The following is a 20,252-nucleotide window of genomic DNA, read 5'->3' as shown; positions in this document are numbered from 1 at the left end:
TTGTGCAGCCGGGAGTGCGTCAGCGCGACACAGGTGGCGAAGCGGACGTGGTTTTGAACTCGCTCGAAACCACGCGGTGCACCACTTATCTCGTCTCACTGCACCCCTCTAGATTCACTGTGCTGGTTCGTCGTCTCACACTAGCTCCCTGCACCATTACTGTCACAGAGGAGTCGGTGTACAAGATGAACGGCATTTAAAAAGATTCGTGAGTGCAACCGTCAGCAGTCACTGTCGAGCCCATAGACAAAGCCCCGTACGCGCCCCCCTCCCGTAAAAAAAAAGAGAGAGCGGGGAAAGCCCGGGGTCAATAGAGAGCGTGCAGGGGCGCACCAAACGTGAACACCTTTTGCATCAAGAAACGAGACCCACTAAAAGCGAGCAGACACACCGACAATATACATATATATATATATATGCTGCCGCTCCGTCCTGCTTTCTTCACGTGCCGTACACGCCTGCTCATATCATGACAAGAATGCCGCCTCCACTCAAACACCAACGCCATTGCAACACCGCCTCTTGCTCACGTTTGTGTGCACTTCACTACATTGGCACTGGCAGCTTATGCGGTATGCGCCCCCCACCCCACCCCCACAAAGACGCTGGATCGTCGACGAGACGAAGTGAAGCGGCGCGCGCACGTCATTGTGTACACTTCACAACAAATAGGTGAGCAAAACAACGACAAGCCGATCACCCTCCCACACACACACACACACACACCAGCAAGCACCCATGGCCCAGGGTGCGTGCACGACCACCGTTTGTCGCTTGCTGCGATGTCTTGACGCCGTACCACCACATTGACGGCACTGCAACCGTGAGGCAAACAACACAACACAGTGTCTTGCTTTACGCACGCAGCCCACTACTGCAGGTCTAACAAGACGTGCATGACAAGAAGAGGAGCATCACCAGCTATTCGTCCGCAAGGGTATGCTTGGCCATAGCATAGAGACACATGGAGAACCCCTCAAAGACAAGGGCAAGAACCAAAGCGAGAGAAAAAGGCAAGAGAAATCGAGCGTTCGATTTATACCGTAAACTCGCCGGCGCTAACGGCCGCCTGTTGGAGGGCGGCAACAGAGAGCGTTTAGGACATGAAATGACAGACACACGCACATGCGCACCTCAGCGCAGAAGCCCGCACACACCCCACTGTCGACCAATGCCACCCTCACACACACTCGCATCAGCTTCTAGACGCTTTCAAAACAAGAGAAAAAAGGGGGAAGTGTGTGTGTGTGGGGAGGGTAGGGGAGGGGGCAACAACACAACTCTGACGCTAACACAAGAGAAGAGAGAAGGGGGAGAGGGAGGAGCAAATGCCTTGAAGGCGAAAACAAGACGAAGCAGAAAAAAAAAACAGCGTAAATTACCATAGCACCGACCAGATCGACGCGACTGTGGTGTGGTCTACACATTCCCTAGCATGATACAAGGAACAAGGACAACCACGCAAGGGGCAAATAGAAAGCGCAAAGAACAACAATGGAACAGGAAAAAGGAGGAAGAGGAGCACCAGCAACACAAGGGAGGGGGAGGGGGAGGAGGGGAGATGGTCAGCTGCTTTTTGTTGTTGTTGTTCCGCTTGTGCGCTCGTGTACCGTCAAGACGCATGCCTTCTATGCACAACTCCAATCCCACCGCTTTCCCACTCCTTCACTGGCAACTTCCAAGACAGCGCCGCGTGAGACGCATCGCGCCATTGACGTACACCGCACAGGGGCATAAAATGACGTATGAAGGCCGTGAAAAAGATGCGAAGAGGGAGCCGTCGGGGAGCTGAGGAGCGGCAGATGGTGCAGCCGGTGAGAGATGACAGCAAACGGAAACAAAAATTCGAAGGCGCAAGTGAGACAGCTTCAAAGATGAACAGCGAACCAGCCATAAATACGAAGGCGTCGAGGAGTGAGGAGAGGAGGGAGGGGAAAGGGGGAGAGACACAGAAAGTGGGAGGGCGGGAGTGAGCCGAAGAATCCACACGGGCACACCGCTCTTCACCTCACTCACCTACTCAGATACATACGCAGAAACAGTCACAAAACACTTCCTTGATAGACTTGCTGCAGGCCTGGCGAAGAAAACAGGAAAAACGGCATGGATTCGCTTACAATTTACGCGTGCGGGCGTCTCTACGTGCTTGTCTGTGTGCACGAAACGGTTCTTCGTCTGTATTTCGCATTGCGGTTCGTGTTCTGGTCACCTTCAGAGTTACACCCGGCGCGTGCTGCTGATCCACTCCTTCACGGTACACGTGGCGAGGCTAAAGTCGCGACGGTAAGGGAGGAACATCGCCTCCTCGAGCAGGGACACGGCGCGCAGCGGCTCGGCACCTTCGCGGTTGACCAAACATTTGCCACACAGTTGTAGGAGGTGGCAGGCCTCCTCCAGTCGCTTCCCGGTGGAATCCTGCCGCAGCAGCAGGAGCTCTACGTGTGCCTTGATGTTCGCCTCCCAGTCCAGCACCCGCGTGCTGCGGTCCCAGCGAAAGAGCAGCGGGCCATCACTGAAATCGTTCACGATATCTGAGGTGAACAGCGGGTCAACACCTGTGAGCAGACTCACCACCATCAGCCCAAACGCCCACGTGTCGGCCGTTTCGCTGAAAAGACCGTGCGGCGACTGCCGCGAGGACGGCGGTAAGCGGCGGACATCCATGATGCGCGACGGTGTGGGCGTGGATGCGACAAGCTCAAAGTCGCAGAGGGCCACATCGCCGTCGTAGGAGAGCAGAATGTTGTCGAGGTGGAGGTCGTTATGGGTGTACCCAGTGGAGCCCTCGCCGTGAGGGAGGCGATGATTGAGAAAGGCCACCGCCTCCAGCATTTGAAAGACGATTGCGGAGATGACTGGAATCGACTCGATTGGTCGATAGGTTGCAGTGAAGCGAAACGTGCTGCTGTGGGGATTGCAGAGACCAGTGCTGCTATCGGCGTCCTCGGTGTGCAGGTTCGCGTTGTGCGAAACGGTCAGCGAAACCGGCGTGGTTGAGGCGGCGGACGGTGAAGATGTGGGATTTGTCAGGCTCTGCAAATATTCCTTGAGGCTGCAGTTGTACAGCGGCATCAGCAGCCCAACCTTTTCGCCATGTGCCAACACGACCGCGTCGGGTAAGACCAGGTGTAAGGCGGCGTAGCGGGCCTCCTCAGGCGTCAGGAAGGGCCTGCTGCTACTGCTGCTGCTCTGCGAACACTCGCAGCGGCGGGCGCATCGGTACGCCGTTGACACAAATGAGAGTTCGTCCTTGGAGATGTGAGTCGGGTACTTCTTGTAGGCCTTTTTCATTTCGGAGGAATGCGGGCCTTCCGTGAATGCCGGTTCCTTGGCGAAGCTTGGCGCCTGTGTCCACATCCGCGACAGCGGCGGGAGCGGCACGCAACACACAAAGGAGCCGCGGTCGCCTCCGTATCCAATGACATCACCCAAATCGCCAAGTATCTCCTCGTCGACGCATGGAAAACTACCTTCGCTGTCATCAGTGGCTGCACTGGATGACGGAGGCGAGCTTTTCAGGCTGCTGTTGCTTGCCGCGCCGTCCGTTTCCAGGGCTGAGTAGTCCATCAGACCGCTTGCGCTCCCCATAAGAAAATGCTCCAGCGCTGTGTTGGCGACCCTGTCGTCGCTGTCGTCACTGCAGCGGTCGTCGTCCTCGACGTCGTCCTCCACTAGCGGCTTATGGCATGGCGGGAGAATAGCTCCAGGGTGCGTGTAACACTGCTGCGCAGCACCGTCACCGCCGACGGTCCCCCTAACTTCCACAGCACCGCTGTCATTGCAGTCGGTGCCGAAGCTCCTGCTTCGCTCCTTGTGGTTGATGCATTCATGACTTACCGGTGGGTAAACGTAGTACCTGTTCATCTTTAGATGGTCCTCACGGTCGGCGTAGCGGAGGTCCAGCATGAAGTCGCCAGAGCTCATGGTCAATAAACCCCGGAGCAGCGAATTCTTGCGGAAGCGGACAATGATCCACGATGTCCAGCGTCACCACCAGAGAAGGAGCGGATAGCAGGAGCACGGAAGCCGGTGCTGATGCTGAATGCGCACACCACGAGACCGAAAAAAAAAGATGTGTTTCTTCCCTTCTCGTGAGCTCATGAAACGAGCTCGCGGTGAAGCAGAGGGGAGACAATAGGAAGAGAAAAGATAATACACGGAAGACAACAACTAAGCACCGAGATAACGGGGTCCAACACAATCTCTAGGAGGGAGTAGGGAGGCGGGCCTGGTGGCTGTGTGGCACTGCAGTCTCCGCTCACTAAAACCTTCGCGCTTTCCTCCTAGAGTCAGTTCAGATGCCCAACGAAATACGAAATTCGAGTGGTGCAGAGAAGGAAAGAGTCAGGCGGATAACCTTCCACGCATACCTCAACAACAAGTTCGATCGGCAAGGCGACACACACAGTGGTTCTCCCGTACAGATGCCGCGCGCGCACACGCACAAGCAAAAAACCTCAACAGCGCCCTCAACAATGGCAAAGAAGGCGGTGTGCTACAGAGCTCCAGAAACCATACACACACTTTTCGCAGACCAGGTGAGGCACTGTCACGCGCAAGCACACAGACAGGCACACATATACGCAGGATATATATATATAAATCTATATATGGGAACCGACAAGGGAGAGAGAAAATCGCGACGAGCGAGTGCGAAGAAAACGAAAGAGAGAAGGACGTGAGATACTAGTGAACGAGCCTGTACAACAACAACATATGGAGGAAGAGAAGGGATGCGAAGAGAGGTAATGCACACAAGTCGTACAAGGTACAGAAATGCTGCAACGTCGGTGATACGCTTGGAGGCAGACGCCACAAAAAAAAAACAAATTGGGGGACGCCTTTCCCCCTTATTTTTGCTTTGTAATCCCGCACCACAGGTGGGCCCACCTTCTCCTTTCAACTCAACGAATAATTAAAAAAAAAGAACACGTAAAGGCGGAGGAAACGACAAGGTGTGGCACCTACGGACTCCGATGCGCGGAAAATGTTTCTGCTGTCTGGCGTCGCAAAGTCCACAGGCTTCTCACTTCAAGCGATGGTGTATCCCACAATACCACATCCAAAAAGAAGACGGTTGCACACCCACACCAACACGGAGAGAAAACAACAACCAAGCGCACACGCGAGAGAAATGCTCTGACTCGTACGTCACAAATGCGGCGAAAAAAAAAAACAAAGAAATAATGGACAGCTCAAGGAGGGTTGGAGGTGGTCAGAAAGGAGAGAGGCTCAGCTAAGGAGGAGAGGAGGGAGAGGAGGCTTTGCGAAGACAGCGACAGGCTACGGCAGATACTGTATACACGCACGGACAAATTCATCCAGGGAGAGAATGTTCTGCGGCGATCGCGGGGGGAAGGGGGAGGGAGAGAGAGGGAAAAAAACCGAAAGAAGCTAGAAACGAAGAGTGAAGGGGAACACAATCAGGTTGCACCAATCAATGCGAAAGTACACCGGCACAGAATCCCATACCTACACACCTGCATTCCACACAATCACGCCTACAGCAGCAGCAGCAGCAGCAGCAGCAAAAGAAAACAAAAAATAACAAAAGAAAGTGAAACGCGCACCAGAGTTGGTATGTGAACTGAAAGTCGGTGGTGGGCGTTGGACCTGTCAAATTCCTTTATTGATTTTTTTTTCGCTGTACGATGCTCGAGAAAAAAAAAGCTGCACAGGGTTGGAGGGCATGTGGGAGATCGAAAAACGAGGAAGGGACGACGGATGTGGCGACATGCCGATGGTGGCGGGTGAATGTGTGCGCGTGGGGTCACAGAGATGAAGAGAGAGATACACATATACATATATATATATATATACACAAACATATACGAGGAGCAGTAGAAGGAATGTTTAGAGAAGCAGAAAACGTATCAACATTGCTTGCCAGTATGTCATCCTCCGTATGCCCGGATGAGCGTGGAGACGGTGGCTAAATCCGCTTCTGTTGCCGCAGCAGATACAACAACCATGCAAGCTCGAGGCTGTGCTTGGCACGAGTTAGGATGCCGGCACGGACGTCCTAAACGTGTACGCCGCATGACTTTCTTTGGTCTTTTCGCGCGCGGTGTTTTTTTTTATGTTCTCCTGCAACAACCAATGTGAACGTCTCCTTTCAACCAGGAGCGACTTCGACGGCAACGATGTACGCCATGAGGAGGACGCGAAGGGCAAACACACGGGGAAAAAACGGGAGAGGGGACAAAGGGGAGAAGGCACACAAACTGGCGGGTTGCTCGCTCGCATGCGTGTGAATCATGCATGAAGAAGCACACCAGCAACTTACGCCTCTTTGCCGCCATGAGGAACCACAGTTTAGCCGTACAGCTCGCCGAGATCGCTCCTCTGCGGGGCGGACGAGCGCACATCGATGGTAGAGAATCGCCGTGCCGGAACGTCGCTTAGGGCTGCGCGGATGCTCTGTGACTTGTGCACGGCGCGGCGGATTTTCATTTCGTTCTGGTTGCTCACGTACACAGCCCTCCAGGCGACGCCTACGAGGAGCACCACGGAGACACCAATGACCGCCTTCTTCCAAAATGCGGTCCGCGGTGACGGCGACGGTGACGCTGCCGCGTCGTGCGACATGTCTGATGTCATCACGTGTATGCCAGAAGCGAAACAGTCCCTTGAGTTGCGTCCAGTGACAGAAACATGTGTAGAGCGAGAGGGGAGGGGGGAGGAGTGCGGAGAGGTGGGGACAGTGAGAATGAAAACGTGACCATCGCGAGAGCGTGCGGGGGTTCGCATGAGTGGCAGCATCGCCCTCGAGCACCCAGGAGGGAACTCGACGAATATCCCTCAACTCTACACCAGGCATGCGACCGCTTGTAGTGGTACACGGATGGGCTGAGGTACGCGCTTCCTAGGCATGGATACTAGATTAGGTTTTCAGCCATTGGTGTGGCATCTGTTTGAGTTCGTGCTCGGTGGGTCTCGCTCCCTCTCCCTAACAGGGCTTACCCTCTCACACCAACACCCACGCACCCTCGACAGCAACCGGCAACGCAAGCACACATGCAACGCCTCTGCAGATCGCGCAACAGCCATCGACGCTTTGACGGCAACGGTGAAGCACGAACAGATGGAAGTTGGCGGCACAGAGGCTACACTCCCATTCCATTGCGCCTTCGTGCGCGTCTGGTGCTGTGTGGGACCACCTTGCAAGGAACGTGTGCACTAAAGGAGGCTGCTGCTGCCTGGAAACTCTGTCTAATAGCTGCCGACGCGTGGTCCCAGAAACGGGGCACCAATGGTGCCGACCGCCATGCCGCGTTCGGATTGCGGGGTTTCCGCAAGCACGCGCAGGCGCACCATTGTATCCTTCTTGATGGAGCGGCGATCGTCGTTGCTGACCCACGCGGCTGTCTCCGCCTCAAAAGACCACTCCGACCTTCCCGTCTTCATGTCCTCACCCATTTGGTTGCGGTTCACAAAAAGCTTATTGACGCCATAGACGCTCGCCCAGAAGCCTGTCTCGTCCACATCGCTGACCAGCAGGTCCAGCACCTCACCTCGGTGCAGCTTCAGCACCATCGCCTCATAGGTGAGCCGGAAGGACACACTTCCGTCATCGAGAACCTTCCCTTGCAGTGTCTCCGCATTGAGGATATCTAGCACGGCAATCACCACCGCCGAGGACTTGCTTGCCGTGACGTAGTCGAGTGCGATACTAGCAACGCTGTCTGGCGACGGCAGCGGCTTTCCCTCGACCGCCTCTCGCAGGAAGGTGAGAAGACTGCGATTCAGCGTGTTGCACAGGTCCGCCGGCTTTACGTTCACCGTACGCTGAAGGACGATCTTGTAGAACATTCTCTTATCCTCGTTGTTATGGTTGTGTGCGCAACAGTAGGTGCGTCTCGGTGTCCGCTGCGCAGCCTATATGAAGGAATCTCTCACTTAGCCGTCGCGGCTGAACAGCTCCTCCTCTCAGCGCACGATGACAACAGTAACGACGCCAGAGACGAATCAAGGCGAAGCGTCGTGACACCACACCACCGGTCCTTTAGTGCACACATGGGAGAGGTGTCGATGGACAGAAGGAAGCCGTAAAATGCCGCAAGAGGTAAGGAGGAGGAAAGAGCGGGAAGAGGAAGTTGGCTGTTGTCGTTGCAGGGGATCCACATGAGGGCAAGAAAACGATATCCACACATTCAGGAAGGGGGCACGTGAGGAGAAGGGGTCATAGATAATGTGAAGATGCTGCGTCACTGCAGGTCGTATCATGGCGCGCCAGTATCTCAGCCCTGCACACAAGCTCCACAAGGAGGGTGAGCTTCTCTTCTTGCCTCGAAGGCGGTTGCGTAACTCGACCACAACCGACGGTTGGCATTCGCATTCGGCCAGGGAGTGATCACATCCGCTGTGTAGATCGAAATCAAAATCGCTTTACGCATATGTGCCCATAAGAGAGCAAGAGCGTTTCCGAGCCGGAAGGCGCCACGAGAGGAGCTAGCAGACATGTAGATGAGCATACAAACCTTTTTCTGCCCACAGCCGCCACAAGATTGTTGACAACACTGTGGGAAACGAAACAAACAAAGAACAAAAGAGCATGAGCGCAGGGCAGAGGCGTCACGGCGTACACCGAGGCCCCTGTCGATGACAAATAGGGAATGCATACTAACAGGACACCAGCAGCATGTCAAATGTTTTTTTTTTCCTTTTTTTCTTGTGAATAACCGAACATACAATAAAAACGATACAGATGTACCTCTCATGATATAATCACGGAGCGCGCCGACAATGGGGACTACGTGCGGACGCACAACATTGTACATAAATTTGTGTGGAAAAGGAGGCAGGACACACGGCGGGTCACACAGCGGAGCACACAAGCGGTTGGTATGAGTGTGTGTGTGTGTGTCTACGAGAGAGAGACAGACGGACAGAAGGCATCCGAGAGTATTTCTGCTCAGGACCAGCTGTGCAGAGGAAGAAGCACGCAAACCCCGAAACTAAAACCTGAAAACATGGAAATCTACACTTCATCGTAAAGGCGTGTCTTGGTGAATGCGGACCGGCGAACGCTCCCGTCCCTTGACCCCTCTCTCTCATCCTCTCTTGCTCTTCACAGTGTCTTCGGCTCCCCTTTCGCAGCCAGCAAGCAAGTGTGCGCCAGCCCCTGCAGAAGAAAAAAAAGGGACACGGACCTGAGGCCATCGTTGGCACACCTTGCGTCTCATAGCAGCGCCATACCAATTTCTTCATACCCGATAGAGCTTATATATCAGATAGGAATATACTGTGTATACAGCTGTTACCTTCACGGTTGTGAGACTGGAGTGGTAGAGGAGGGTTTCCTCAACTTGCGATGGGCTGATTGCGGAAAAGCACCTGTGCATCAGCATACTCATGCATGGCCAAGCCCCGCAGGGCCAAACGTTTGCGGGGCTTCAGACGGATTACGCCCGCTACCGGTGGCACCTCATGAGCACCGGAGACCGGGGAAGAGGTGGACATCCTGCGCACGTGGGAATTCTGACTGGCGGATGGCTCGATCTCCATGCTACTGAGGGAGGGGAGGCTGGTGGCTCGCCGCGGAGGGATCCAGGGCTGACGGCGAGCTGGACGGCTGGCCGTGGCGGGGCGTGGTGTGCGGCCCTGGTGGAGTGGCGCACCAGAGGGCGTCGCTTTCGCTGGCAACCATGCCTGAGGGCGGGGGTCCCCATGGGTGTTGACTCCACTGTCCTGGGGGTGTCCCAGGCTGAGCTGGAGAGACGGTACCAGTGTGCCGCAGCGAGCACACCACAGCACACCACGCCGCCGATGACGACCGGGTGCGGTGTGCGGCCTCTGCGCCGACGCAACATTGCACAAATGGGGAGCCGCGTGCGTGAAGCGGGGGACAGAGCACCGAGCGGCGCGCTGGGCATGAGAGGCGCCTTTTCACTCTTTTCGTGTCTCCTGAAGCTGAGGTAGATCTTCACATGGGTAGCGCTTCTGCCGCCGCTGCTTTCCGCAACCGCTACTCCAGCAGCCATGCATCCAACGCGTAACCTTAATGACTGCGCGACCCCTCTACCATGCGTGATCCACGGTCCGCTGCATAAAGCCGAGCAAAAAAAAAACCACCGCGCACAGGTCAAGCCGTGATTCCGCCTACGGAGCGCGAAGGAGCGCCACTGGTGCCACGGGGAGGTGCGACAGAGAGCTGGAATGACGGGTGGCTCCGCACTCTCGTCTGCACACAAGCACAGACATATACACGTCTCGGTGCCCCAAGTGGAAAAGGACGCGCGCTCTTCTGGCGGACGTGGCTCCTCTTGGTCCGCGACCTGTTCGCACACATCACCCCTCACAAAATCCGATCGGAGAAGAATATGCTGCCTCGCTCATGGCCTCGGTGTAACTGTTTTTCCCTCACACACACACAGTGGCGAAGGTATAGAAGCATTCACACGCATCGGATTCCCAACGGTTGCACCAGCATCCACCCGCACGCACACTGGAAAACCCACGCGCATGCCAGCTGTTGAAGAACGTTCCAAAGACACACACACACACACGAAGAAATATATATATATATACATACAGATAACGCTGGCAAGGGACCGACGTGCTTTCATCTGCGTGGAGGTAGCCGTAGTCGCTTGAGCGCGACAAAAGAAACAGGGTTTTGAGAAAGGACCAGCTGCGGTGCGCAGGCAGCGCTACCCACTCCCTCAAAGGCATTCCTTCCCTTTCCAGGTTCTCCCCGCCCTCTGCACATGCTCCCACTAGCAAAACAAAGACCGATCAAGACGTTGTTTACGACGAGATGCACGTCTCCACACGGAGAGCAAAATCGGCTCCGCCGGACAATTGTCTCAGAAAGTCCTTATCCTCGCCTCTTGAGAGAGGCTTGCGTGCCGTGCTGCCACGTCTTTGTGCGCCGTCGCCTCACATGGAGCCGACGGAACGCTCTTCGCGGTAGACCTTCAAACTCAGCCGACATCGAGTAAAGAAGTGGTGCTTGTTGCTCCACTCAAAGATGACTGTCCCGATTGAGGGGCAAATGTAGTGGCCCGCCTCACTCCGAACTCGTCGACGCGGCACCAGCGACAGCATCGTGCCCTCGTTGCAGGCGGAGACGAAGACAGCCGAGAAGAATACGTCGCGCTCGTGCTTCACCGCGAATTCCCAAATAATTTCGCTCCCCGCATCCATTGCAAACGACAGCTTGCGCGACTCTCGCGCCTTGAGCACAAGCCTCTCGGCAGTGCACTGGAGAGGGTGAAAGAAGAGCCCTTCCCCATCCGACAGCTGCGTTACCTGATCGGTGCAGGTGTCGCCGCATTGCGTCGTAATGCTCGACGGCGCCTCACCACAGCTGTGGCTGAGTGTCGCAGAGTCAGCGTCGCTGGGCGTTGCATCCATGGACGAAATGCAGCCGCCGGGACACTGGCACTTGCCTCCCAGCTCCTGCGGTACCATATCACCGCTGATGCACTTGCACAACGTGGCAGCCGTGTTGCTCTTACTACAAAGCGTCACCTTTTCCCGCGTCTCTCTCGAAAGTATGCCGCGCAGCATCAGGTACGATAAGTTCACAACGCTTGTGCAGTTGGTAACATACACATGATGCATCAGCTCCGGGAAGTCGCGCATGCTCATCCGAACAATCGAACGCACCATAAACAGCAGCGGTTTATACAGATATCGTCGAATCTTTAGCCCAGCACAGTCGATGACAACAGTACACGAGCCAACACGTGGCCTTCTGCGAGGCACGACACCAGTGCTGTTGGTTGCGCATGACTCACCCTGCTGGCGCTCTCTGCTCCCGCCCTTCGGCTGCGGCAGCAGGTCATCGCCAATCTCATCGCCGTCGCGGTTTCGGCGGTTGCAGTAGCGGATCAGCTGCTCCAGTACTAGTAGAGCATACGTGTTAAACAGCAGCGCCAGTGCACGCGGCTCGGCATCGATCGGGGTGAGCGCGAATAGCTCCTGCATCAGCTTCTTTGAGTGCATTCTGCCAAGTCGGCAGTACATGACAGGATGCCCCTCAAGGTCCCAGTAGTGGAATGCGAATGGCGCGTGCTTTGTAATGACTGCAACGATCGGCTGCAATAGTCCATGGAAGTTGAGGCAGTCGGCGTAAAGGGCGCTGGGTGTTGCCGTCAGTGGCACTGCCACACCCGCCGCGTTCAGCAGTTTCTCCTCTTCCATCTCCGGCGTCTCACAGCTGTGCTCGCACGGGCAGCTGTTCTCGCGATCGCTGCCGCTGCACGTGGACAGGAGCGAGTGGAAGCCGGTGTGCCTCCTTGTTTCGGATGCGACGGTAGACACATTCCGCGGGTGCGAGGCTGACGCGTTTGACGGGCAGCTGGTACCTTGATGACGGAGAAACGGAATGAGAGAGACGAAGGAGCGCCACCTGCCTGCGCCGATTTTGTTCTCAGCGCTCTTGCGCCGATACTCCTTTGGCGAGGGGGAGTTCCTCGGTGACTCGGCGTCTCGCCTGGGCTCTGCACTGCCATCCCTCTCGAGGGCCGGCTTCCCGTTTGCAGGACTGACGAGGGGCATGGGGGAGGGGGAAGAGGCTACTTGCGGCGCCTTCCTGGCGGGTCGTGAAGACAGGCAGTCGCTGCTGTAGGGGCTCTGTGGCCTTGAGTCGACCGTCACTCCAGTCGTCGTGAGATTGGTGTAGGGGTCCTCGTAATGCCTGTTGCAGTAGTCCAACTGCTGATGCTCCAGTCGAAGTCGACCCTCGGCGTCCAGGTAGTGCTTGCCCGAGGAGATGCTGCTAATATATGGGAGCCGTAGCTCATAGCACACCATCCGCTGATTAAAGCCGCTCATGGGAATAATACACGGGAACAGCGCCATATTGTTGAAGTTCTGCTTCTTGCGCCGCTCGGCGGACCGCATCAGTTGCTCGAGAGCCCGTGGTAGGTTCATGCAATTGGCCTTGAGGAACCGGTACACAATGTAACGCGCCTCGCCAGGCGTCAGTCCATAGGAAAAGTCGGAGAGGTATTCCATGGCAGCTGCGCTGTCCGTAGCCGCGTCCATGGGGGTCGTCAACGTAGTGTCATTCACCGTAGACCTCTTCAAAAGTTGCTGGAGAGCCTTGATCGCCTCCGTTACGTTATGCTCATCCTTCTGATTGGCGTCTATGCTGTCTGTGGCAGACGAGAGCAGGTCGCTATCCTTGTAGGAGGTGTCGAATCGCTCGACCGCCGGCGACTGTGTGCCGTTCATCTGTGAGCGCAGTAGAGCAACACACAAATACTAATACCCCCCCCTCTCTCCGATGCGAATAGAAAGGCGGTGCTTATTTTTGAGAGGCTGGCATACCCTCCCACTCGTCCCCTCACACACACACACACACCAACACCACCACTATGTTATGCGGCAGTTGGCGGCTGCAGCAATGAAGTTCCGGTGGCGTGGAAGAAGAATACTAAGAAATGGAAAGAAAACTAGCGCGCACGCGCGCGCCTGTGCGCACAAGCGAAGCGAGACAACGTAAGGACGCAGAACGACAAGCAGAGTCGCAGCGGTTGTAGTAGTGACGGAGAGGGAGTGCGCAACGCCAATATGGGTAGCTCGCGCAAAGGTTCAGCAAGTTGATGAGAAAGACGAAAGTGAGAGAAAGGGAGAGGGTGGTGGTGGTGGTGGTGGTGGAGTATACGTGCCGGTCGAAAGCACGTTGTGACACCGTCCCGGACGTACGAGAAATAGGAAAAGAGTCAGGGGCGAAAGAAAAAACACACAAGCGAAGAGGTAGGAGCAGACACACCGCCCAAAGAGCCAATAGATGCAATAAAAGTGCACAAGTGGGAGCACGACACGTCCTTGCAGATTGCCCCTGCCGTTAGTGACTCGCGACTAGAGGATCAGGAAGCACACCGACTTGCCGGGCTATCGATCTCGCACATGTGCAAGCGTTCGTAAAACAAGGAGAAGAGGGTTGGACACCAGAGGAGGGGTATAAGGCACCCAAAACATCATGAAGGAGAACAAAGATAGAAGCGAGGAGGCTGCTGAAGGAGAGACGCATGCAGACTGTGACAGAGTACCACAGAGAACGTTGTCCAGCTCGTCAAAGAGGACACTCTGATCGATGCGGGAAGCGAAGGTGTTTCGTTCTGCCGCGACCTCTGCCGTAACAGCAGACAGGGCATGGTTGTAAGGCAGTCATCAAGTGAGCCAGCGATGCGCCCTCCAATGATGCTTTGCGCGTGCGCCATTAGCGGGCAGGTGGAAAACAGAGACGAAGAGCACATGTCGCCCCGTTCGAATCCGCCCTCCCATAGGGCTTCTTTACGAGTCGGTCACCCAAGTCATCGTGAGTATAGGGCGAGGCAAAGATAGGGCGCAGAGGAAGCCAAACCACGCGAGCCTGCGCACAAACCATCGAACCCCGCAAGGCAGCAAGCAACGAAACATACACAAGAAATATTCGCACCGCGGCGTTGAGGAAGAGAGGGAGACGGAGAAGGAGTCCATGGAGAGGCGCGTAGGTGGCGGCACCCCCCTCCACGTAATCCAGTTGGGGAGGCACACATGCCACAAGACTCGATTGTTTGCAATGAGTACCATAGAGAGACACACACCACCACACCAAAATGCAGGCGCTGCAAGGAGACCTTTCACAGGGGTGGAAAGCAACAGCCGAGTCCTGATGCGAAGAGGAAACACCATGTCCGAAGCTGCACACAGAACAGAGAGGACACTACTCAGCGCTAAGCATGTAATTCTCCTGTTGCCCCCCCCCCTCTCTCCTCCATCGTACCTCCCTTGCACACACGCACCTGCATGCGCTTCAGTATGAACCGCGCCTTGCGGTTATCCCACGTGAGTGCCAGCATGCCGGGCTTCACAGCAACGGACGAGCCCGCGCTCTCTGTCGGCGTGTTCGTCGAGTAGAGGTGTTCCGCAGTGTGCCTCCCGTGCACCGATGTCGCAGGCGGTGGTCCGCCACCGTTGTCCAGCATCTTCTCCCTCTGGTGCTATACAGACCGCTTCTTCTTCCCCAGCGTCTTCTGCACATTCCAGTCACCGGCCAGAATGAGAGGTAAGTAGAGCACACGTTTCTTGTTGTGCGTCGTCGGCGCGTCTGGCGAGGTCGGGGGTTCCGGACCTCCATCCGCAGCACTTGCTGTGGTGAAGCACCAAATGTCTTGTTCATAAGATCCGCGAGCTCAGGGATTTTTCTTCTCCCGCTCTGGCATGAGACGCGAGTAGCGGTGCACCTTCTTTCCAGGCGTCCCCGTCGCGGCGTGGGCGCACCTCTCGGAAAGCTACGCTCAGCTTTGTGCGTTGATTGATCGCTGAGAAGGAGAGTGACACGTTGTGTGATGTGCGACGATGTTCGCCCCTGCCGCCGTGTGCTGCGCCATTGGCATGAGTAAGGGTGGGGGTGGCAAGCGAAACCACTAGCGCCGAAGTGCGTGGCGGTGTGTCTGCACAACGTAGGGAGAAGTCAGAGAGCACATGAAGGAGAGAGCGAGAGAGACAGCCGACTGAGGAGCGAAGAAGGCGCCAGACAGCGAGGACTTCTTACAATTTTAAGCGCTGCATCATTGTTGAGCCCCCGCAGGGCACAAGCGCCGTCATATTACCCGTACGTAAAGAGGTCGGGTGGCTATTCACAATATGGTAGACGGTGGCGTGTCTCGACGATCATCTGCATGGAGGAGAACGTGAGGTTAGGCTTGCCCTAATGACGCATGCCACGACAGTTTTCAGAGTCATCGCTCGCTGTGTCGTCTCTGCGTGATTGCAGATACAGAGAGAGCGACCCTGCGCGAACTCGGCGGTAGACAGCGAAAACACAGAGAGCCTGCTCGCCTCTCATGCGGCTGTTCTCGTTTCAGTTGGGTTTGTCGCAGCGCCTCGTTTCGTCGCGGGAGCGAAGCCTTGATAACCCAGAGCGGCGCCGCCTTTTTTCTGTTCATGAGCCATAATCCCTTCTTTTGTTTTTGCCCACCTCTCCGTGAAGGAAAACAGAGAGCCCGTCGATTACCTTGTGATTTGGAGGAGGGGGGGAGGACTTTAGGGGAATTGCGCACACACACACACACACAAAAGGAAATCAAGTCGATACGCACATCGTTGAACACGCCCCATTCCCCCCCCCTTCCACCTCTCTCTCCCCCTCCTCCTCTTCCTCTTTCTTATTGGGGAGAGGGAGAGAGAGAGAGGCGGAGTGGTAATCATACAACAAAAAAAACGTAAAAGGACGTGGAAAGGAAAGGAGGCCAACGACACATGAAGAAGGCAGGGTCGAACAAGGAAACGCAATCGAAGCCGCGAAGAGGAAAGGGGTGGTGGTGGTGGGGGGAGGTGACGACATATACACACAGCGAGAGAGAAGAGGAAGTGGCAAAGACTCAACGGTTGTGACGTCGTGCCTGCGTGCGTAGTATGGACACTGTGAAGTGCCGCAAAGGACGTACAGGTATCAAGAGAACGAGATGCCCCTCGTTTGCGACACCACCGCATCTCCAAGCACTCTTGTCATTCATGCCACGGATGTTCGGCGCGGGTGGACGCAAGTATACACGCCGACACAGAGCAGGAGAGCACGCCAGAAAAAAAAATAGAAAGAGTGATAAACATGAATGGGTATGCACATCATGAAGGCACGGAGAGACGTGGATGGGGAGGGAAGGAGGTCGTAAAGGAAAAATCAAAGAGAGTCACAATGAAGAATACAAGGCACTCGCCAACGCGCACACACACACGCACAAGCGCGGATCACCTATGATGTGCATGGCCACGCACACACAAAACGAAATAAAGAAAAGGGTTGCGTAAACACATGGGCAGTACACGACACAGTAAAATAAAAGAAGACAGTATACACACAGAACGGCACACGGACACATGTACGTACATTTTGTTTCTTCCACGTGTCATTCCTCCAAGAAGAGTTCCAACAGCCCTGCCCTCAAATCGGGGTCATGCGTCGAACAAGCTGCTCGCGTCCCTTCTTCGCACACGTGATGTGCCTCGGGCGTCAGACGGGCACGTGGGTGCACCGCACGCCTTCATCCAAGCCAGTCGCGTCCAGGGTCCTGCTCGAGGGCGGAAAGTGTCCGGCGTCTGCCGTGTGGGTAATAGGAGCTGGCAGAAGCGCGTGCCGGATGAACGCGAGGAGGCACTTCGCCAGCTGCGCGTCTGGCCTCTCGGGGACCCCCGCACAACCTGCTAGGATGCCGTGCATCCCCCCACCCGAGTTCCTTCAAGCCCCTGCGTTCCGTAATGCAACTGGGAAACTAACAAGTAAAAAAAAGACACTGCACGTTGCACGGAACACGGCACACAAAACCGCCAAACCTCCCTCCACAAAAGAAAACACCGCGACACCTCATATCATACATGCCCAACATGGTCCACAGAGCGAGAAGGACGTTTGAAGATCAGACCACACACCCTCACACATACACTAAACAACAACACAAAGGAGGTGACTCACGCGCGCGGGCCGCCAGCAAAAGCACCGCACACACACACATGTACACCCAAGGCATGCGACGCCGCGTCCCTCACCGGTTCATGACAAAAGGGCCTTTTCATTGTATGCGTGTGTTCTCACGCGCTAGCCGCGAAGGAAAAAAAACGCGAAGTACGCCGCTACAGAAAGAGACACTCGTGAAGACGTAAGGCGAACGGGGGAGGAGGGGGGACGCGTGCAAGACGGCGGTTGGCGTGTACGGAAGTGAGACACAGCGAAAACGGCCGAACTTGCCAAGCTGAAGGAGGAGACACATCTACACGAATGGAGGGGGGGGAGAGGTAGGACGCAGCATCGCACCCCATGGTCAACCAGTGGAAAAATGCCGCCCTGGCATCGGCGCAGCTTGTTTGTTTCGGTGTGCGCCTCCGTTTCCGACCCTTGACTGAAAGCCTGTCGCATGAAAGGGTGTTGTGTGTGTGGGGGGGGGGGGGGTAGCTGCCCGCATCCAGGACGGCGCTGAGAGTGCCAAATGAACTACACACCCACACACATATCTCACACGCAGACACGTGCACACGGGAGGGACTCGAGAAAGACCACAACAGCGACAGAGAAGGTGAAATGCACGCCATGCATCGCGTACTCAACTGCTTTAGTCATCGGGCGACTCCATCATTGCTTCCGACTTGTAGATGCGCATCTGAATGCCCTTGTCGCTCACGATCGACTTCGAGTTGTCCCAGACGAGCTGCAGAATGCCGTCCTCAGGGGCCATGTAGCTGTCTGCGCCATCCTTCAGCTTCTCCTGCTTCACCACCGGGTTCTCGGTCGTTGTGCGCTTCGCTGACTTGTCGATGCGTACCCTCACCTTTCCACCCTTCGACTGCGCCGTCACGCCCTGCTGCTTCGGGTAAAACATGACGGAGAAGCGTACATCGGTGCCCTTCGTCGTCGAGAACTCCCAAATCACCTCCTCGCCCTGCTGCAGCTCGAACACTCTCTCATGCTTCTTGCCAGGGCCAACGATGATGTCCTCCGTCGTGGCGTCACCCTCGTCGTCAACCTCCGCGGTCGTGAAGGTGGCGTTCGGGTTGTAGGAGGCGATGCAGCCGCCCTCACAATGGCAGTGGCCGCCAAGAAAGGCCGGCACACGCTCCAGACCGACGACGCTGTCGAGCGCCGCCGCCGTGTTCTCGGGCGACACAAATGTGATCTTCTGCTGCACACCCTCGCCGATGGCAGATTTCAGGAGTCTGTAAGCAAACTTCACCATCGGCGGGCAGTTCACGACAATGATACGGTGGATGCAGTCGGCAAACACGCAGTGCATCTGCTGCAGCGTCGCCTTTGTCTTTTCCAGCAGCTGCCTGTCGATAATCCTATAGTTTAGCCCTTTGCAGTCCACGACGATGGTGCAGAAGTTGCGGCGCGGCGCGCCCATGTCGATCCCGGGTTGCGGGTGGGCTGTGAGAACGGCGTCCTGGTACCTGCAGAGTGCCCAGCCCGTCTCGATGATGCCGCCTCCAAAAAGCTGGAAGAACTCTTCGATCGTGGTGCCAACCGGGACCTGCGGCTTCAGTTTCCGGAGGAGCGAGTGCGTATCCATGCGTCCTACAAGCCAGTAGGCCACCGGCAGGCCACGGCGGTCCCAGTAGTGAAACCCACCATGCACCAGTGGCGTCATCGCCTGCATGCACCGGTAGAGCGGCGTGTTCGTTGTTCCGAAGGGCTGCTGTGTCCATGCCGCCACGCTGGTCTGATCGTAGCCGCGAATCGAGAAGGCAGACGGCAAGAACCATTCATTGCCGGTGAAGAATTTCTCGACGAAGAGACACGCACCGTTAGCCATCTTCACTGCTTTCTCCACGCTCCAGTGTCGCGCGACGAGGAAGGCGTATGCCAGAAGACGAAGGTCATTCTGCGGGGTGGGCAAGTCCGATGTGCCGCGATTCCAGGCGCGCTGGAAGAGCAGCGGAAGGCCTGACTTGTGCTGCGCCCTCAGCGTCTCCAAAAATTGCGTGATGCGCTCCTCTGACGTGGCCGTGATGGGCTGGAAAAGCGGCAAAGGTTCAAGGGCAAACGTGGACATGATGCCTTCACGGGATTGCAAAGCGGGAAGTAAGCAAAGTCGGTGGGAGCGGAGGAGATGAAACCCGCGGCTGCGCTTCCACCTCGCCGATGTCTGTGGTCTTTTCCGTGTGTTGTTTTCCAAGTAAGAATTACAGTGGCAGTGATGTATGCGTCATTCGACAGCTGCTGTGACGACAACACCAGGCAAACTCGAGCACACACACACACAACCAAAAGGCTCCTCGAACTTCGGTTAGAGCACACACGCGCAAAGAAAAACAGAGACGGAACGGGACAACGAGGAAGAGACGGTGTTCTAGAGTCGAGGCGACCTGATGGCCCAACGATTGAGCGCGGAGAGGCGAGAAAATGTGCGGCACTGTTTGCCGGTTTGCGTCGAAAAGGCGTGTGCGTGGGGTGGAATATCCACATGAAGTAGTGTGGGCCGGTAGGGGGAGGAGAAGTGGAGACACTATAGACGAGATTGATGAGCAGCGGCAACATGCAGAAACACTTGTGCAGATACACACACACACACACACAGACCATTCTGTGTGCATAGCGCCCCTTGACCGTAACACTCGCCGCGGCAGAGCGAGCGAGCAAAACATCACGCCTTCTCCTTTTTGTGATTTCATGTGAGGAGAGAAGCAGCAAACGAGCTGCGCAGCAAGCAGAAGGGAAACGTGCGGAAAGCGGTCGCGTCATCTCTCCCTCAGCAAGAGCGCGATGCTTTGTCGAACGTGCAGGTCCAACCAGAGGGGGAGGGGAAGGGGTGGGGAAGAAACGT

At 56.0% G+C, this 20,252-nt stretch overlaps 4 protein-coding genes across 4 annotated transcripts; all 4 read right to left on the bottom strand.

Annotated features, from left to right (window-relative positions):
• Positions 1-2,217: 2,217 nt before the first annotated feature.
• Positions 2,218-3,924, bottom strand: LMXM_31_1290 (conserved hypothetical protein; the record flags this gene model as incomplete). The annotated part of the gene is made up of 1 exon (XM_003877924.1): positions 2,218-3,924. One exon carries the CDS (start codon positions 3,922-3,924, stop codon positions 2,218-2,220), a length of 1,707 nt encoding a protein of 568 aa, XP_003877973.1.
• Positions 3,925-7,212: 3,288 nt separating this feature from the next.
• LMXM_31_1280 (putative RNA polymerase-like protein) lies at positions 7,213-7,812 on the bottom strand (the record flags this gene model as incomplete). Its single annotated transcript, XM_003877923.1, has 1 exon — positions 7,213-7,812. One exon carries the CDS (start codon positions 7,810-7,812, stop codon positions 7,213-7,215), a length of 600 nt encoding a protein of 199 aa, XP_003877972.1.
• Positions 7,813-10,881: 3,069 nt separating this feature from the next.
• Positions 10,882-13,185, bottom strand: LMXM_31_1270 (conserved hypothetical protein; the record flags this gene model as incomplete). The annotated part of the gene is made up of 1 exon (XM_003877922.1): positions 10,882-13,185. The coding sequence occupies one exon, from the start codon at positions 13,183-13,185 to the stop codon at positions 10,882-10,884; it is 2,304 nt and encodes a 767-aa protein (XP_003877971.1).
• Positions 13,186-18,044: 4,859 nt separating this feature from the next.
• On the bottom strand, positions 18,045-19,481 carry LMXM_31_1260 (conserved hypothetical protein; the record flags this gene model as incomplete). Its single annotated transcript, XM_003877921.1, has 1 exon — positions 18,045-19,481. One exon carries the CDS (start codon positions 19,479-19,481, stop codon positions 18,045-18,047), a length of 1,437 nt encoding a protein of 478 aa, XP_003877970.1.
• Between the last annotated feature and the right edge of the window lie 771 nt (positions 19,482-20,252).

This window comes from Leishmania mexicana, chromosome 31 (assembly GCF_000234665.1).
Source record: "Leishmania mexicana MHOM/GT/2001/U1103 complete genome, chromosome 31".
NCBI classification, from domain to species: Eukaryota; Euglenozoa; class Kinetoplastea; order Trypanosomatida; family Trypanosomatidae; genus Leishmania; species Leishmania mexicana.
The sequence above is the reverse complement of the archived record's forward strand: the minus strand, read 5'-3'. Positions and strand labels throughout refer to the sequence as shown.